Source organism: Cygnus olor, chromosome 5, assembly GCF_009769625.2.
Source record: "Cygnus olor isolate bCygOlo1 chromosome 5, bCygOlo1.pri.v2, whole genome shotgun sequence".
Taxonomy (NCBI): domain Eukaryota; kingdom Metazoa; phylum Chordata; class Aves; order Anseriformes; family Anatidae; genus Cygnus; species Cygnus olor.
In genome coordinates, this window is record NC_049173.1 from 37,270,815 (window position 1) to 37,290,846 (window position 20,032).

Below are 20,032 nucleotides of genomic sequence, written 5' to 3' on the forward strand. Positions count from 1 at the left end.
TGTCACAAAACCCCATGCAGTAAATGAAAAGCCAACTCTGAAGCTCTGCACCTAGTAAAAATTTAATATAATAAAACAAATTGAAAACTGCAACATTATTTTAACCATTCACAATTAAAGTGGAAAAATTATAAGGCAGCCATTCATGGAATGATTTTGTGTACAAATGGTTTGAAAAAAGAGACATTAAGATTACAGTTCCATACAAGGAGTCAGGTAAACAGCAATGACCACGCAATGTTCTTCCCTGGAAAGCCAAGGCTGCTAAGAGATTTAACGGAAAGAAAGTCAGAAATAAAAGCTTTTTTTTGTTTTTGTTGCTTTTTAAATTTGAGGTGAACAGAAATCTGAAACTCAAACTTCCCTACCACACCACTCCTCCTCCTCCCACCCCAAAAGAACACACTTCCTCCTCTCCCTCCCAAGTCCCACATAAAGCAGCACAGAACAGGACGAGAGCAGCAGCAGCATTTATTCCACAGCATCTCTCTGTTACTCTGCCAAGAGCTGGTACCGCACAGACACATCTGCTACTCTCAAAAGCTCCTTGAAGGCTCTGAACTTTTCCTGAATAAACAGTATTCCTGGGTCTCCTGGATGCCATACTTTTACACAATCCACCTAGAGACGGTTCTCTGAAACCAGAAGTCAGCAGCAGGTTTTTGTGTTTAACACCTGCCCACCTGAAATTACAGGGAATAATTATCAAAACCTCCTGTCTTGGTGTGGCAGATCTACCTTCCTCACACAAGTTAATGCCAGAGCAGCTTCTGCATCTGCCACCAGGTGCTGAAAACAAAAGATTTTTTTTTTTTTAAACACAAGGAATAATAGAAGAATTAGAGCAGTAGGGAAAGTACCTGAACACACAGGGATGAAGAGAAACACAGCTTTAGTCCAATTCCTACTGCCAATTAAGAAGTCATTAACTGGGAAAAAAAAAAAAAAAAAAAAAGGTGATGAGAAGATTATAGGTTTCCTAGAGGGATTTACAGAAGAAAGACGGGAAATGCCTGGCACTTCGTTAAAGTGCTACCTGCTATTCCTACTGCCACCTACCTCACAGTAGAAACACAGGCAGAGACGGCTATTACAGGGAGAGTAAAGAGGAATTTGCTTGCAGCAAGGTCCCCTGAGGAGCAGAAAATTATACCAGATGGCCTTGACTACACGCAGTGCTTGGATTTATTGTGACAGATGGGAGATAGGTAAGAACAGGGATATGATAAAATGTGATATTTTATTTACCTCATTAAAATACTCTGCTTCTAGAGAATAATCCTCCACGTGGACCTAATGATTTGAAAAGGTTTGGTCATTTAAGATTTTGCATCCTCCCTATGACATATCCAGAATCTTCCTTAGTCATTGCAACTTCAGCTACGTAATTGAAAATAACAGTTCAACACAGAGATAACAGAGGCAGCAAAAAGAAAACACTACTTCCAAATAGATAAGAAAAACTTTCACAGAAGTTTTATATCACATAACTGAGTGCCAAAGTGAAAGCTACGTGTTATCAGACTTTTTTTTTTGCACCAATTTCAACTTGTCAATGTTTTAACTTTATATATCCCTCACCTGCTGCTCTAACTTGGCCTCTATAGTTCATGAATGATTAAATTGACTATTACCATTCCTGGTAGCTGCCCCGTCAACAGGAAACATGACCTAAGGGATGGGGAAAAACCAAAGATGACAAGACTTCTCACCAGTAGCACCTGTTATGATTAATATGCTAGAGGTTACACCAGCAGTGAAGCAAACGCTCATCCATATAAAAAGGTACTATCTGCACCCCCAAACTGCTGCAACTGTTGTGTACAAAATAAGGAAGGCTGAAGAGGAACAGTGTCAGGATACAAGTGTAACTAGTGGAGTCAGGGTTCATGTGCAAATGGCAGATGATAAAATGTGGCTCTACATAAAGAAAAAAATAGAAGAGCATAGTACTTTTCTGCCACTGGGACTCCAGTCCAAATGTCTTCCACATACGGGCTGCTGGACCAGTATTTGAGAAACAAGAGTTTCTCCCAGAACGCTGCAAGTTAGAACAGGTTCCCTACAGCCTGCGGCATGCCAGCATCATCCATCATGAATCAGCACTCACGTACATTCATCAGGCTTATTAAGGTTTGCTCTTTGGATCAGTTTTCAAGAAACAGAACTCATCCCTCAATATGAAAACTGTTTCAGGTCTGGTGGGAGAAGGACGCAACTTGCATACTCAGGCAGATAGCCTCCACTTTCAAAACTGCTGTTCTACAAAATGTAAGCATTTGTTGCTGCTCTAAGTTATTTCCTGCCTTTCCCCCCCCCCCCCCCCCCCCTTTTTTTTTTGTTACAGGTCCTGCAAACTCTTCAGCTTCTGGAAACAAAAGGAAGGGTTAAAGCAAGGTAAAATAGTGACATTACGAAGGAATAAGGTAATTAAAGGGAAATCAGGAAGAACACCGGGAGCTCTGGTGTAAATACCCCTATATATCATTTGCACGCGTCAGCAACCTGTTCACTGAACCTTTTAACAGGTAACAACTAGTAAGTTACTTGTTGCATATGTATGTTGTAAAAACAGATTAAGGACGTGCAGCAGAGGATCTCATCTGCATCACTAATTTTGCAGTGGCTGTTCAAAACAGGATTAACTTTTGAAGCTCTAATGCCAAAGATGCTTGTTTAGGCCTGAAGTTCTATCTGAAAACAGTATCTTGTGGGAGAAGACCATTTCTAGTCATTTTTCAATGCTATTTAAGTTCACCTATTATATTGTAAAATACGCAAATGAACAAGCACTCCTGGGGATCAATACTAGGTACCCTCCTGGGATACGCCTGCATTGGTACAAAGCCAACAGACGGAGCATCACTAGGCCAAGAGCCAGGCCATGCCCATTACTGGGCTATCAGACAAACAGGACAGTGACAAAAATGTAAAGAAGTTAAAAGGCACAACGGCCTGCGTAGTATAAGCAATAAATGGCATGAAGAAAGACACGCTCATTCAAACTGAAACAATAAGCACTTCAGGAAAGATATTTCAGGCTTTGAAAATCCATTTAAAAAAAACAAAAATTTATTTGGCAATGTTAGCTTTAAAAACTGCAGAAGAAGTATAGCTCAAAAAGGGTACAGCATTAAAAATTTTCCCCTAAAGAAAGAATTTTATGTTGAGTCTGTGCACATCAAGCATTCCTGACTTTTCAATGCACTACAGTTATTAAAGTGTAATATAATTTGCATAAGAGAAAAGGTGCCTGACAAGAAAATGCTGTGGCTTGGAAAGGGATGGATCTTTTATCACCCATCTGCAGTGAGAGGCGTCAGCAGTTGGCAATAAGTCTTCAAGTAGATTCACCGAATCTAATGACTATCAGTAAAAGGTGAAAGCAGGATTCCCAAAGGAAAAGCGAAACGCCTAACAGGTCCACTGGAAACCCACCAGGTTTTTCTTGCTTGCTTGTTCTTTTGTTTGTTTGTTTGTTTAGAACTGCTTTAGAAACACTTTGTACTCTACCTGTAACATAAATATTTATCTATAGATCTTGTTATGTTAGCCTTAATACATTTTATTTAATGAGAAACACACACACCACTGATTTCAGTGGTTCAGACTCTTGAAAATGAGCTAGTAAAGTTCTCTGGTCCCTCAACAGGTGCTTCCATCAGGTTTGTACTCCTCAGAGCCCAGAACACGTTGATTTCAAAGGACAACACGGATCTCTCTCAAGAGTAGCAGTAGTGTAATCACAGTTACAAATACCTAATTCCCACTAACATTTTTGGTGCCTATGCTTTACTTGGTGTAAGACCATCTCCCAGTAAATACTGCCTCTTTAAAACTTATTAACAATTGCATAAATAATCAAAACGATACTCTCCTTGCTTCTATCCCTTAAATAATGGAATACACTGCAAAATTCATTTGCGCACTCTTAACCAGCTGATTTCCTACTCTAATCCTACGCTTTCTCTATAGCATTTCCTTCCTATTAATGACACCCCGTCACAACAGCACTGTTGTCCAGAATTCTGAGCGCAGCCCGCATTCGCAATACAATTAATGACAAACATTACAAGAACCGTTCACGTTGCCAAGACAACACGGAACCAATGGGGGAGAGCCCCCTTCTTCATTAGTGAGACGACTTCAACCTCTCAAAAGGCAGCCATCCTTTGTTTTTGCTCTCAGCTCTGAAAGCTGAACTGCAGGATACTTTGGTGATTGCAATTTCATGATGAGTCGCTATGTTCTTCCCCACTCACCCTTCTCAAACTCCAAATTCCATCTTCCCTGAGAATAGGGCCAGAAGTAACAATTAAAATAGCAAATGTCTTCAGAAAAGTTACACAGAATTTATGTCCGGCTGCCAAAGTACATTTTGCTACACTAAAAATTTTCCCAGTATTCCTCATTTTGCAATCAAGGTTCCCTCTGAACTCCATAAAGTAGGTGGGATGGATGATGGATAAGACAGACAGTGATAAAGGGAGCAGCCGACATTTACTGCTCATGTCAGATCAAGGAGGAGAACGGTGAAATTCGCGCTTTTAGTGATGGTGTCCAATGGACAAAACTAGAGGAATAAGGCATCCTAAGACTAGGGCTGCCACCTCCAGACGGCTGAGTCCTTTTCCTCCAGTTGATTCAGGTTTGTGGCTATGAGCAATTCCTCCTACTTCTGGAAGGACGTGAACTGTGGCAACGTAAAGAAAAGTCCCAGCAGAAAAAAGCATAGCAACTCCGGTGGCATTGACTTCTGAAAGGGCTTCTTTGCTACTCTGTGAAATAGGAAAAAAGCACAGAGCAAAAAACGAAGATGAGCAGAAGTTCTTCAATCAATAATAAAACAATTCTATAAAGGTCCAGACAGTAAGACTTCTATCAACTCTCATTCTCTCACAGTGACAATAGTTTAGTATGTTGCTTTATGTCTTCCACCTCACATGGGGATAGTAACATTATAAAGCTGATGGGAGACAGAAAGAATTATGAACCTTGTATGATATTCATTTCCCTTAACTCCACCACTAAGCTATGTTTTGGGCAGGACAAACATCTCAGACCTACCTTGCTTAGCCCCAGGTATGTCACCATGGACATAACAGGTGCTGCCAATGCAAAGACCAGCAAGTGTTTTCTAATTCGATTCCGTTCCAGCCCAGCATGCATCAGGAAGGAAACCAGGCCAAAGGCAGCTGGTGCCTGCAAAGAACAGTTTTTAGTGGTAATACAATTCCTTCTAAAATTACCTGAAATACGCGATGAAGTTGAAATATGACTTACTTCACTGAAATGCACAGATTTCAAAGAAATTCAGGGAAGGCACTTATATGTTTCAGTTAACCCAGATAAACAGAATCCTATACAATACTCTGCCTTAAGAACACTACCTAATGGAAAGCCATGTTGTGCCTATCATTCAAGTAAATGACATTTTGTATTTTCATCAGCCTACAAACTATTTATTTTATTTATTTGTGTTGCAATAAGACACAGAAAAATATTTAAAGGTCTCCAGAGAAAAAGAAATGTGAATTAAGAAAACTGTGAATTAAGAAAATCCTGTCCATCTCAGCAAACTGCAGTCCTAGCCCTGTTTTATGACCCATCTTTTCTGGGGTAGCAACACATTTTAAAAGTTTCTAAAGAAGAAATTAATGGAATAATCTCCAACTGCAGACTCACAGATATGAATTGCTCTACTCATATTGTCAATTATTTCTTTGCAAAAAGAAGGGATAGAAACAAGAATTGAGACTGTTCTCATGCTGATTCTAGAACGAGGGCTGCAGTTATAGATGCGCAATGCTATTCTATTAGTGCAATGCCGGGAAAGGTACCACAAGTAAAGATATTTGTGTAGTCATAAATGCTCAGATGTTCATTCTCACTTGGGAGGTTGCTATAATCCCTAAATTTCCATTAACTTCTGTAATTTCTTTTTTTTCCATCCTGATATTATGCATTCTTAGATTATTCTTTTTTTTTAAAAAAAGCTGAAGCAGAAAAATTCTACAATTTAACACGGAAGGGAAAAGATTCCCAAAGAGAGATAGCAAATGAACAAAGACTGAAGAGCTCCTTTGGTTTGTTCATCATTCAGTTATATTTCTATTCCCACTGTGAAGCAAATACTTTTCTATTCCCCCCACTAACATCCAGTTTCTTATTCACAAGGTGTAGCTGTCCCGCTTATAGAGTTTACTGTATTTTTACTCACATAAAGACAATACAACTCCACCCTGACAGTACTATTCAAGACAAACTAAAATGTATTAGAGCTGGTTTTATGTGCAGAGTCTCTCTTTTTTAAAAAAAAAAAAAAAAAAAAAACTTAAAGAAAGAAAATGAGTGAGGGGAAAAAGTGAGAAAGACAAGCATCAATCTGGATCAGAAGAAAAGAATCAAAAAAATGACCACAAAAGATATACGCTTTCAATATCACATATTTCTTGATAATCTTTTGGGGAGAAATTTTCTTTTAAAATTGTGCAACTGCAAAATTTAAGAAGCCAGTTAATTTGAACATTACAAATAAAAAATGAAAAATTATGTTTGGCATTAGCTGTGAAATAAGCTTCACAGCAACATGTGACACTTATCACCACCTTTAAAGAGGTTTACATAAAGAATGGTTTATTGCATGAACATTGAACAGAAGATGTACTAAACCTGAATTTCCTAACATTTGGGACATACAATAATACAAAATCGTGCCTGCATAAATGTATGACTAACTATTGTAATATATGTATGTACTGCCATAAGTCATGTGCATCAGCACACTTATATAGCCAATCTTTGCATAAACATTAAGGAAAAAAGATCTTTCCATCTTCACTGCTTGCCTGTTATCATTAACAAAACGTTTCAGTTTTTCCTGCAGAAGCATCATGATTGATGTTGAAGCTACTACAATAACATAAGTAATCAGAAGTTATTTTTTAGCACTCCAATATTATGTAGTTTTGAAAGACTAACCCCACACACTGTGAAACCCTTCATAACATGAATATCCTTCCCATTTTTTTTGAGAACAGAGGTAAAAAAAGATGTAAACATTGTAAAAAAAAAAAAAGCTGTGTAACAGCATAAAAGTTTGTGTCCTTGAAAATACTAACATATAATCCTGTGGTCCACCATGCAGAACTTGTTTGAAAACATCTTTTCTAACAACAAGATTCCTTAAAAAAATAAAAAAAACACCCATCCCTCCCCACCAAAAATACTAGCTAAAAGAACACCAAAACACACCTTGTTTCATAAAAAGTAACGTGAAGCTGCTATATTTCTTAATGAGCTGTTCTTCTATCCCTGCATTTGGGGGACTCCTCCCAATGACTGCAGATAAATTAGGCAGTAAGAAGTCTGAATTTCTTCTCATTTGCACTTCATTCAGACTTACATCCATCATTTACTATTCTGTCATACATCATGCCAGTGCTTTTTGGTCCCTGCTAACCTGTTCATTTCAATGGGATAACACTTCCAGATTACACCATCGAGGAAATTTAAGATCTTTCGTAATGTCTGTATGCTTTACCAGTCTTAATGAATAAAGAACGGATTTTCGGTTGTTGACTTACCTTGTGCAACATAATTGCAACAAACACTATCAACTGGACACTAGTTTGAGAAGTAGAAGCTGCTGCACCCAAGGCAACACCATCGGCTGAAGGAGAAGTAAAAGTTCCTGGATTATTCCTCCATGTAAATTTCAACTGCCCCCCCATAATGGCTGGGATCACAAAACATTTGAGAAGCCCTGTTACTCAAAATACTATTAAATAAACCAACCCAACACATAATTCATTCCCCTTTGTTTCTTCAGGTAAAACAATTTGAGGATTTCAGACAACCCACAACAGGAGCTATATCACTTTCCCCAAGACCATAAAAATTATAATGAGAATGTATACAGCATTGACAAAGTCTGACAAATTATAATCAGGTAACAAGATGACTAATTTTAGTTTTCTGCGGTAGAAATGCTGTCTGTATAAATTTTAAAAAGCTGCTTTAGATTCCTAACATTAAAAGAACTTTAATTACTACTCTTTAAACGAACGTTTAAATAATTTTAGTACCATTTAACAATTTTGTTGTCTAAATGAAATAGGAAATAGATACCGTATTAATCCATACTACGTAGACACTTTGTTTAGTGAAATACCTTTTGATCAAAATTAAGACATTTACACAGTAGCTGTCAGCAGAAGAGATTAAAAGGCATCATATTTACACTACAGATATATAACGAAGGATTACAACATGAACATGGGCTGACTGCAATACATGCTTAATTTTTTCAATCCCTGAAAGTCAACATAAATGTTTCAGTCAAACCTTTAAGCTCCACCCTATAATTTCGTTTTTCCACATGATACTATTTTTTATTTTTTAAAACACATCTCTACTGACAAGAAACCCAAGGGCGCTTCATACTACATATCAAATGTGTAAGCATGTACTGAAATTCTGCAGCTACAGCAGCTAGCAAAGGACAAGCAGAAAGCGTCACACAATTTTTTAGATTGGAAAAATAAAGAAGGGAAAACACAGCACTCAAAATTCTCTGAAACATTCTGAGTACTGAAGTATGTTTTCTTAGCCACTTTTGGTAAAAAGCCTTAGTTCTTTCCCCTCTTTTTTTGTTTATAAAAAAGCCACCTTCAAAACCAGAATGCAAGTGTTTCTATCGCACCTAGGGACACGCCACAGAGCAACAGAAGCCTTCAAGTTCTAACAAGAGGTCCCTCATTACCTGCAGCATGGACCACTAATCCCAGTGTTGTGGTGATCTTGGAGTTGCCTGATCTAGCAGCTTCTGGATCTGAAATGGTCATAAGGAAGGCAAACATAATGAGAACAAATACACAAATTACGCTGGAAGAAAAATTTTAAGTATCTGTTGTGGTTTAGCCCGGCTGGCAGTCAAACACCACACAGCCGTTCGCTCACCCTCCCCCCTCCCTCTCCGGGATGGGGGAGAGAAACGGGAAAGTGAAGCCTGTGAGTTGAGATAAAGACAGTTTATTAAGACAGGGAAAAGAATAACAACAATAATAATAATAATAATAGTATTAATAGTAATAATGTGTACGAAATAAGTGATGCACAATGCAATTGCTCACCACCCGTTGACCAATGCCCAGCCTATCCCCGAGCAGCCGGCCCCCCCTCCACCCCGGCTAGCCACCCCTATATATTGTTCAGCATGACGCCAGATGGTATGGAATACCCCTTTGGCCAGTTTGGGTCAGCTGTCCTGGGTCTGTCCCCTCCCAGCTCCTGCTGCATCCCTAGCCTGCTCGCTAGCAGGACAGAGAGAGGCTGAAAAGTCCTTGGCTTGGTGTAAGCACTGCTCTACAACAATTAAAACATCAGCATGTTATCAGCGCTCTTCTCATTCTAATCCAAAACATAGCACCCTGCCAGCTACTAGGAGGAAAATTCACTCTGTCCTAACTGAAACCAGGACAGTATCACTGCACATCACTTACCTGTGATAAGCAGTTCAGGCAGCTATACTCAAAACTAACAGCTCTTGTATTTCTGCATTAAATTTATTATAAAATAGTTTGACACTTAACACCTTCAAATCACCCTAAGTTCCATCAACAAGTAACAGAATCATAGACTACTCTGCAACTTACAGGATCACTGATACAGGCAGTATTGGCTGTTTTTCTTAAGCTCCTGAAACCAAACCTTGAAGTTCTTTGCTATCAAGGGGAAGAAAATCTAGCTTTCAGACCCCAAACTCGAGTTACACCAACGGTCAGGATGCTTCCGCCTCCCAACCCCCCAGCCCAGTTTTCCTTCAGGTGAAAAAATCTGTGACAGTCCCTGTTGCACTGATTCTCTGGGAATTCCCAGTAAGCAATAAATTCTACTTCTTGTGGGGGCAGTTGCAAAGATTTCAGTAGTTTTCCTGACCCAGTGTTTTGATTGCAGCTGTTTGACAACTACTCTGAGGATGCTTTCATGTTAAATAATTATACAGACCAACCCATATATCCACTGTTATTGCAACCAGCAATGAAAGTGATACGAGGAAACTGCGTTGTTTATCACAGTGATAAGTCCTATGCAAATATAGGAGCATATTATTCAACTGTTTAATTCCAGAATAGTTCAACAGGAGTTATTTAATTATACCGCAAGCATGCTTACACAGCTATTTTAACAAGTCTGCAATGCTGCCAGAAGAGAAAAATAGTGTTCCTTTTCTCCTGCCTGTCCCCTTCCTGCAGTCTCACATCAAGGAAGTGAGCTGGCTAAATAAATTAACGTACTCTCTTCCGACAGATTGGTCTTCTGAATCAAGGAGAACCTATGTGAGCAATTGCACTGGATGACTGCGATGGTATGCTCATGTCAGAACAGGAGATCAGTCACAAAACACGTTTTCTCAAGTTCTTCAACTGCATTGATTGATCAGAACTAGAATTCAAAGGGACGGTCGCATTTAAGTTCGTACCTCCATTCCGGCCTACAGAATTTTTCTAGTTTGAGAAAGTAAAATCTAGTTACATGGAAAAGGAAAAACTACCAGGCACTGGTTCAAATGAGAAATATTTTTCTTCAGGAGCTTTAGGAAACACTACAAAAACATTACTACATCTCCCGTGATAGGGGTAAAAACAAGACAAAGCTTTCCTTAATAACCGATTTCATACTGCGCATCTCTTAACACAGACCACAGCCAATTTTGTCCTATTTGTTCTAAATAGAGACATGGAAAAGGGTCATAATCTGTACAAGCCATTGATTTTCCTGGCAGTGGCTCACCCACATCCCTTTGTCATCCTTACTAGCAAGGTTTTCCTTGAAAATCCATGAAAGTGAGCTACCATGTCTGTGGCTCCACTTATGCTTCTGAAATGTTATGAAATGACACACAGCCCCTGAACTTGCCTCGTAACTGTCCCATCACACTGACCCCATACAAGCATTTGTGCAGCTGCACCATGAACTGCTAAGGATGCAAACAAAACATTTCCCCCCCAGCTCCTTCTTTGCTGTGGTGTGTGTTCCTTAATTTTGGAGGGGCAAATTCTACTAACGGAAGAGACTACGTGGGGAAAAAATGAGCAGCCCGAGGCAATAAATACCTTTCTCCATGACAAAATACCTTTGGTGCATTTTAAGCTAGAGTCTGGATGTGAAGCTGCAGCAAGAAACAAGGGCAACTGTGGGCATTCTGAGAATCTTGCAACAAGTTGAGAAATCTTTGGACTTCGCAGGACGCATTTTCGAGTGAGGCTGTAGACTAATACAGGAGCTCAGCCGCGCGGTTACAGTAAGGACCAGAGCTTAAATGTAGTTCTTTCTGCAGTCTTACTTGTGATAATTTTTTGGTTTTTGCAAATTTTACCTACATGTATGACAATTAAGTAGGAAAAATAATGATGGTAAGACTAACCTGAAGTTTTGGGGAAAGCCAAAGAAACCCCTATGGGCGATACCGTAAACCAGACAATAACTCAAGTGTCAAGTCACCCTCCACCCCCCCACTACACATGCCTGTAGTTATTTTACATTAATGAAGCAAGCTCTCAAATTATGCTGGATTCCAAGACAGGTTTCCAGCAGAAACATTTCACACAGATCCTGCTTTATGTTTGTACAGCACCTACTGAAATTCTGGATGTGACTGGTCAAATTAAATCCCGATAGCATTGAAAAAATTCACACCTTGCTAATTAGAACTAATTAGCAAGACTAACTGAATGTTTCTTTACTTACCATCTGTAGAGTGCACATGAGAGCTGCCTATCTGGTCAACCAGAAGCATGAAGACAAAGCCAAGGACAAGGGAAACACCAATGTAGGCGTGCAACCTGGAATGGTCATGGCCATACTCATGTACAACCGGGATTTCTGCGACCTTCTCGGACTCCACCACGTGCTGCATCTCACTCACTGGGTGATGCTTCCCTGCGGCAGCCAAACAGATTAGGAGACAGTGGACTAAACATGGCGCGGTCACTTTTCTCTTCCTTTTCTCAAAACGTTCCTCATACACTCTTAGACAACACACAGAAATCATTGTTTAAAGTTTTTTCTTTGCCCAGTTTCCTAGGACAGCACACATTTCATAGAATCATACAATGCTTTGGGTTGGAAGGGACCTTAAAGATCACCTAATTCCAACCCTCTGCCATGTGCAGGACACCTCCCACCAGCCCACGTTGCTCCAAGCCCCATCCAGCCTGGCCTTGAACACTGCCAGGGATGGGGCGCCCACAGCTTCTCTGGGCAGCCTGTGCCAGTGCCTCACTGCCCTCCTAGTAAAGGATCTCTTTCAAATACCCGATCTGTATCTACCCTCTTTTAGTTTAAAATCATTATTCCTTGTCCTATCACTACACCCCTGATAGAGTCCCTCTCCTGCTTTCTTGTAGGCCCCAGACATTTGTCTGGTTTAACAAAGTTAAACCAGTTTCCAGCTAGTAAGTGAAGAATCTTATCAGAAGAATCTTATCTTAAGTGAAAAAATTTGCTGTTGGCAGAAGGAAGGCCTAGACATAAAGAAATACACTGTTAGAAAGGTACAAGCAAAGATCAGGAATAAGAAACAGCACTGATTAAGCAGGTTTCCATCAGAAATTCTCACTTGCATCAGAAATTTCCATCAGTTTCCATCAGAAATTCTGAAGTCTTCACCGTAAACAATGTTACTGATTTTAGTTTAATTTTAATCTCATTTAAGGGTAAAAAGGACTAACAGGATTAGCATACAGTACTTAAGAAAGTAGAATATTAACTAGATTGTTTCACTCGTCTAAAAGCAACCAATGTTTTCTCAGTATGAGAACAGGCACAGGCTTGGAAGGAATTATCGTTCAGCTCTGGAAAGCTTTCTGACTTCTGAAGTGCCAATTTGTTGTGCCTGAATCAAGGTAAGGATGTAACAAATTTAGACAAGAATAATCACTACACTTCAACACAAAATCTGTCTGCATTTTTAAGGTTTACTCTAGATATGCTGCTACCTAAAAAAATAGTATAATATCAATCACCTTTTTTAAAAAAAGAACGGCAACAAACAAAATGGAGCACAGCACATTATGCCTTTTCTAACATCTGTGGTGTAAGTGACAAAAGCAAAACTGTCATTTTGGAGCGGTTTTTTGGTTGGCAACTTCTGAAGTTTTAGACACCAACAGTAAAAACGTGACTGATTCAACTCGTCTTTATGCTGGAGTATTCACACGTTCTTGGATTTGCCTTAGTTGTACCACCCTCCTGCACAAGATGTTGGCACCACGCCATTACTACAGACAAAGAGCATTAGAATAGGCTGGCTGATCAAAAGACTTCACAAACCTCTCTTTGCTGCACAAGATCAACCAATAAATCAATTTAGACCAAACAATATTGTTGCCATCTCTATAAAAAAGATAACATTGCTTCAGATTATTTCAAGATGTTAGACGTTGTGGGTAATTCACAGCAACCACAGTCAGGCAGTTTCACCAGTTAAAACAAAGGACCACAGTCACCAAGGAATTTTATGTATTGGTAATAGTTGGTTTCACTACGTACATACGTGCATAAATAGGTTTACGAGCAAATACTAATCTGAATCATGGCATGCTGTTTGCTCTCACTGCAGCCTAAAAGGTCAAAAAACGAGCAGTTATTTATTCTGCAACCTGGGGGAAAATACAGAGCGGTAAGTGACTTTCGTAACAATGGCAAACCCTTGTTCTGATAACAGGCAACCAGAGTTAAATTACACTTGGAACTGGGCAAACACAGCCCGTATACATACATACATGTGTGTGTAAACCATATACAGCCTAAGCCTCGGTGTTCCCTTCAGCACCTTTCTAGACTTAGTGACGTAAACGGGTGCAGTTGCAAGAGCTGTACTGAAAGCCGATAAGTTCTAAGAATCTTAAGCTTAACTTTGAATATCCTACTTCTCTAAGAAAGGTATCACAAGTATTTTTGTAGTTAAAGCCGTAACATCTGTGATTTTTGCCTCTCTGCAATATAAAAGTAAATAAAATCTCATTCTCTCTTGCACCTACAAGAAATGAAAACAATGACTTAGGATTTGATTAGCAAGTGCAACGTGTTGGGCAAAATTAAACTACAAAGACGACTACAGAAAGGAGAATTATCTGGAAGAGATCATTCTCTTAGTGTCACTTACACATTTCTTTCCAGACAGAATCACTTCACTCATAATACTGTGAGCTCGGAATTGAGCCTGAAGTCATTCACAGGAAAAAAAAAATCTTTTTTACTAGGTAAATACTTCTGACATTTCCCCTGATGATATAAAAAATATAGATTAACAGCTCTAAACATCTGGATGTAGATATTATACGTGAACAGTACACCACATTTCGTGAAAAACATGCAAATATTCACAGTAATTGTATTTACTGCTATCCATATCATTAGAAGAAAATTTATTCTACTTTGAATTAAAGTGGAATGCAGAGCAAACCCACAACTACAGCTCATTAGAGACATCCTACATTAGAGTGCACAAATTACAGTACAGTATAAAAGCATAATCAGAGGTTCTTTTACTTCTTGATAATGGATGATTTTATAGATTTGAAGTAAACAGAAGATAATAAGTGAAACAACATATAAATTTAGTGGAAACTAAAGCACAATAGATGAAAGCATACTCCTAAAAAGAAATGTAAAAGGTTTTTGAAATAAGAAAAATGCAGTAGCACACAGAAACCAGAGTATTCCAATTATCTGTCGATTACAGATTAGGAACAACGGTACATCAGACAATTGCTGATTTTTCTAGTCTCAACTTCATAGGCCTTACTCCTGTGACTGTTAAGTTGTTGCTGTTTACCACTGTATGTATGATACTTCCCAGCGTGCTCAGAATCAGAAAGTTGTCAGAAGGTAATGTGATAGCACGTCACACCAAACTAAAGCAAGATACAAAGGGCACTCCAGACAAAGGTAACGGGCCCCAACTATTCAAAATAAGGTCATAACCTCAAACTGAGGATTTTCCAAGACTTCTGGGTACAAGATGTGCTTATACCACCCAAGACAGAAATGTCTCCTACTCTGCAAATTAGCCCCACGTAACCACGATTTTCAGTCACGTGCCTCAAGGTATCTTGGTTCCAGCTTCAGACCATTTTTAACTGGCTTGGAATAGCCCCCCAGCTTGCTGCGGGCAGGAACAGCAGCTGCCATCCAGTGTTCTTTCTCCACACTTGTAAGAACCTATCCATACTTCAGTAAGTTCTTCAGTTTCAAAAGAGAAAGCACTTGCATGGCAAGTACACATAGAATAACACATACACATAAAGCACTTCCAGCAATTGCTGAAACGAGAAGTGATCTACATTACGAAATGCAACAGCAAATAGTCGATGAGTCCATTCTCACCCAAAGACATCCCTACACCTCATCTGAGGTTCCAGTGAAAGTTAAAGTTTAACTCTCCCCACAATAAGAAACATTACACATGACCCAGCATAATGGGCTATGGCTCCACGAGCAGTCTGTTACACTGGGCCCACAGGCGACTGGATCGCTCGGCAAGAATCACCTGATCCCCAGCCTGATCACACTGCTCTCCCAAACCACCAGAAACGTGCAGTATCTTATCTACGGCAGTTCTCTATTTGTACGCTGGCTTTGTGTCATACTGTGAAAGCCCCTGCCAACCTTATGTTAAAAGCCCTACAAACAGGCCCCACTAAATAATAAATCATGGCCTAGGTTATCTTGAACAAGGCTATCTACATAGTTCTGGTTCTTACCCTCCAAAATGTCTTCATAAAGTGCATGTACTCCTTCGGGCACAATGACGGCCAAGGCAGTTCCGCACAGCAGCCCGGCGCCCAGAACAGTCACCAACTTCAATCTCTCCTGCAAGCAAGCACAAAACAAGTATCACCTTTAAGAAGGAAAATGCTTCCCTTACTCTCCCTCATTAACAGAGGTTAAACGGGGGATGGGGAAGAAGTGGAGTGGAGGAGAGAATGATCCACGAAACCTCTTGCTGATTTATACTCAGGAGATTCGGTTGCATAGTCCTATATTTCTAATTTGCTGAAATGTGAACGTACTCAGCGTCCAATACAAACAACTGAAATAGGAAATGAAAGTTGGAGACAACCCATTAGACCAGCAACATCAGAGAAGTGAAGTGGTGCATACTTGAGAACAGCAAGGATTGTCATAATTGACACTAATGTTTTTTGGGGGCTAATTTGCGCCCAAGACCTCAAATCGCAAAGCCTGCAGAGACAAAGGATCACGGAGACTATGTCTGAATTGGAGCATGTTCACAATTCCACGTTTTATCTCTACTCTGGGTTTGCTATCAAATAGCCTTCCCACTAGAAACCTACTTAAACCTGCAAGTTCCCTAAAACCTCTCCTAGGTACAGCACAACGCAGGATAAATTACCCGTTCCTGAAAACGTCAGGCTAAATAACAAAGGAAAATATATAAATAAAGTAAACCGCCAAATAAAAGAAAGAAAAATGAGAGAGACAAAAATATAAACGCCTCTACAAATGCAAATACGTTGGTCAAATAAGAGTACAAACCACAAAGTCAGCTATATTTATATAACAGAAAAAGGCTAAGAAAAGTTTTAGGACCGCAGAAAAAATAGAAGGAAGATTTTAGAGCAAAAAAGCTCTACCTTCACCTACAAGTTTAGGAAGACACAACAAACCAAGTTAAGCTGTTATAAGATTGTTATATGAGATGAACTACGTTTCAGTCTCTAGACAAAAGTCTGTCCTAAAACTGACATATTTTAATAGCATTGTATTTAATAGGGTATCACTGAAGAAGAGAGTTTATTTAAAAAAACAATTGTGAATTAAAAATAGTTAGAGAAATGTACTTTTGTGTATTTGAAAGCTCTGATGATGTGTTCCATGTATTCAAAAGGGCGTCAAATGAAGTTTTATGCAGCAAGTATAATACAGAATTACAAACCACAGCCATCCCTTTTCCCCCCTGCAAAGAGAGCTTTTAAAATACATGCCAGTTGGTTGGTTTTGCAAATTTGTAATTAAATCTTAACGAAAATTACATAAACTTAATGCTTTTAAAGTACAGTAAACAAAAGTAGTTTAGTTTATACTCCAGGAAAAGTTTCTACATGCTTAAAAAATACCACAAAGGGTAGGTAGACATTTGACACCATAAGTAACGATTGTTTTCCTAGTTATATTCTAATTTTGGACCAAACAAAACCAAAAAGCCAGAGATGATGCCGCTCTCTCAACTGCAGTACTGTTTGACTAAATTCTGTTTTACCAATATAAGAACAGTTCATTATACTTTTTGCTTCCCTGTGACCACAACACCGACAGGCTAGAGTCAAAGTCACGTGCTGAAAATGCAATTATATAGGCATCATCTGCTAGACTTCAAAATATGACAACTTGCAGAGGTCACTCCTGAACTAGCCTGTAACACAGTGCATATAGTAACCATGCAAAACTGGATCCTCGTAACAACTGGGTATCACCTATTTTGTGGCAGAGCCACCACCTTCCACGCACAAGAGGACTGCGTGCCACCAGATAGCAACGTTAGCTACCAGAGCCCTGGAGACAAAGGTCTGTGCTCAAACATTGTGAAACCACTCGTAGCACAGACATGTCGTGCTACCTGCCCTCTTTCACACGCCGCAAGGACAGGCACCGCTTATCTCGCCTACACAGGTGACGTTGGCATAGAAGAAATAGGAGGCTCTCGACAGCACAACGGGCTTTCTGAAAGCAAGCCAAGTGGGACCATAGGGAAACAATTCCAGCATCACCAGGGAAAACGTGAGTACTAATATGCAAGAGATGTAAAGTTTCCATCGACGTGCATGGTACGGTTGCATGTATGACAATTACACTTGATAAATCATTAAACAGTGGCAATCTGGATGAAAAGATTATCTTCCACACCCACTGTTCCCAAAGTAGCTTTGCCAAAATATGATGTTTCAGAATGAAAACGAAATGGTTTTACACTGCAGCACTATATTCTCTCTTACGCTGTGTGCATGCATTCGTGTGTGTGTGTTTGCCAAAAAATATCTCAAGTACTACTGCAAATACAGAGTACTGCTTGAATTTGGACATCTGTGAATTTTAAAAATGCATGAAAATAATAAACACTAACAAGTTACTATTTCAAGAGAAGTCTGCGTTTCTTTTTCAATATGAAATACTTCAAAACGGTGAATACAGCTACCTAATAACTGCAGCTTATCCAGACAGGCATCCAGGAAATCAAACTATTTCGGTTCCAAAACCCACTTGTGTGTCTCTTCTTAAGAGCAGCAACAGAGTAAATGCTGTTAAAAAATGTACAGGGAAAAACCTAAATTCCTCAAAACACCAAGCTGTTCCACAGCTCAGTTATTTCTTCGTTTAAATCTTCATGTCATTGAAGCTCTTACTTGGACCTAGCAAAAAGTAAACAGAACCATTCTAGTCAATACCATGAGTCTTTATTACCCAAGGAAAAGATTCAAACTACCTGAACAACTTTTTTTTTGTTTTGAGCATTTAGGCTACAACTTCAGAGAGCCTCAAGTACTGGTAAAGTGTGGTTTCTGGCCCAAGGTCAGTCTTCTAGAGTACTTCACGTAAATCAGGATTAAACTGAAAATGTACATCTGCCTGCAGAAATAACGCAAAGAGCTGTTCATCTGTACCTTTTCACCACTAATGTTTAGTTATACCAGGCTTTATTGGAGCTTCATACTTTCAAGAATATTCACGTGTAATTAAGAGAATAGAAACAAATATGAAATCAAAACACAAACAATCAGGTCCACAATTAAACCCATCTGAAGAAATGTATTAATTAATGAATAATTTTATTGTTCTCCATCATCTGGGTTTATTATGTGCAGCATTAATTTGTTTTCTACTTAACCGTGATAAGTACCCGGGGGAGGAGGCATTTTTCTCTATTACCACCTATGAAGCTTTTTGCAAACCACATAACGCACAGCCCAAACAGCCATTTCAGTTTTAAATTGCCCGTGTAGCAGGGGCCTAAGCAACTATTTTAAATAAAACGATTGTAACTTCTAATCAGACACTTCCAGGACCGGTGTTCGCACATAAATCATTTCCACAGATACAGTTCTGTTGTTAAACCAGCAAAGCAGACAGATCCTTAGAACAGCAAGTTTATGGCAAGTGTAAAATCGAATGGAGGATTTCCGAGAGTTGATGAGCCCACAATAAACTCGTTTGTACACGTGTGTGCTGCTGGTAAAGCATCGCCTACGCAGAAGGCTGGCAAGTGTGTGCCTGCTGTTTATGCAGAGTGCCACGTTTCTGGATTCCCACTGACCTGTATTCCGGCAGCTGCCGGGAGTCCCAAAACAGACAGGGACTGCCTGATCCAGCTATATAAACAGGTATAACCTACATAAACACCGGGCAAGAACACCACCTCCAAACAACACGAAACACAGCCGGAGACAGCAGAACTGCGCACAGCCGCCCTCCTTTGAGCCACCCAGAGGCACGCAGTAGAAGTTAACCTGGGACTTCAGGCATTTCTGACAGAAACTCGCAAGAAGCACCAAGCCCAGCTCCCGCCGTGCCTTTCCGCTACACGCCTCAGCCTCTGCTCCGCCTGTGGCCGGAACGCTTCGACGGGGTTCGGCTGCCTCACCCGACCTCTGTGCGGGTTTCTAACGAGCACAAGCGCACCCTGCCTCGCGCTGCCCCCTCACCTCGGAGAAGTTGACGGCCAGGGGGATGATGCCCGCCACATAGCAGGCCACCAGCATGGCGAGGGACAGCAGGCAGATGGCAGGGAAGTCATCCATGGCGCCTGGCGGCGAGGTCCGGCGGCGAGCTGCCCGCCCCAGCCCCGCCTCACCTCGCCTCACCTCACCTCACCTCAGCCCGTGCGGACGCCCAGGGCCCAGGCGCGGCCCCGGCCCATGGCTGGCCCCTCAGCGGCTCCCCCTCAGCCGCCCCCTCACCGAGCGGCACCGCGGCGCTTCCCCTTCCGGGCCTTCCCGGCTCCAAGATG

General features: G+C 40.2%; 1 protein-coding gene across 1 annotated transcript; it reads right to left on the reverse strand.

The window, feature by feature from the left end:
- Nucleotides 1–46: 46 nt before the first annotated feature.
- SLC39A9 (solute carrier family 39 member 9) lies at nt 47–20,031 on the reverse strand. Its single transcript, XM_040559969.1, has 7 exons — nt 19,728–20,031; nt 15,771–15,879; nt 11,752–11,943; nt 8,765–8,833; nt 7,587–7,672; nt 5,068–5,202; nt 47–4,778 (listed from the first exon to the last, which is right to left on the reverse strand). Exons 1-7 carry the CDS (start codon nt 19,821–19,823, stop codon nt 4,548–4,550), a joined length of 918 nt encoding a protein of 305 aa, XP_040415903.1. The 5' UTR covers nt 19,824–20,031; the 3' UTR covers nt 47–4,547.
- Nucleotide 20,032: the final 1 nt, after the last annotated feature.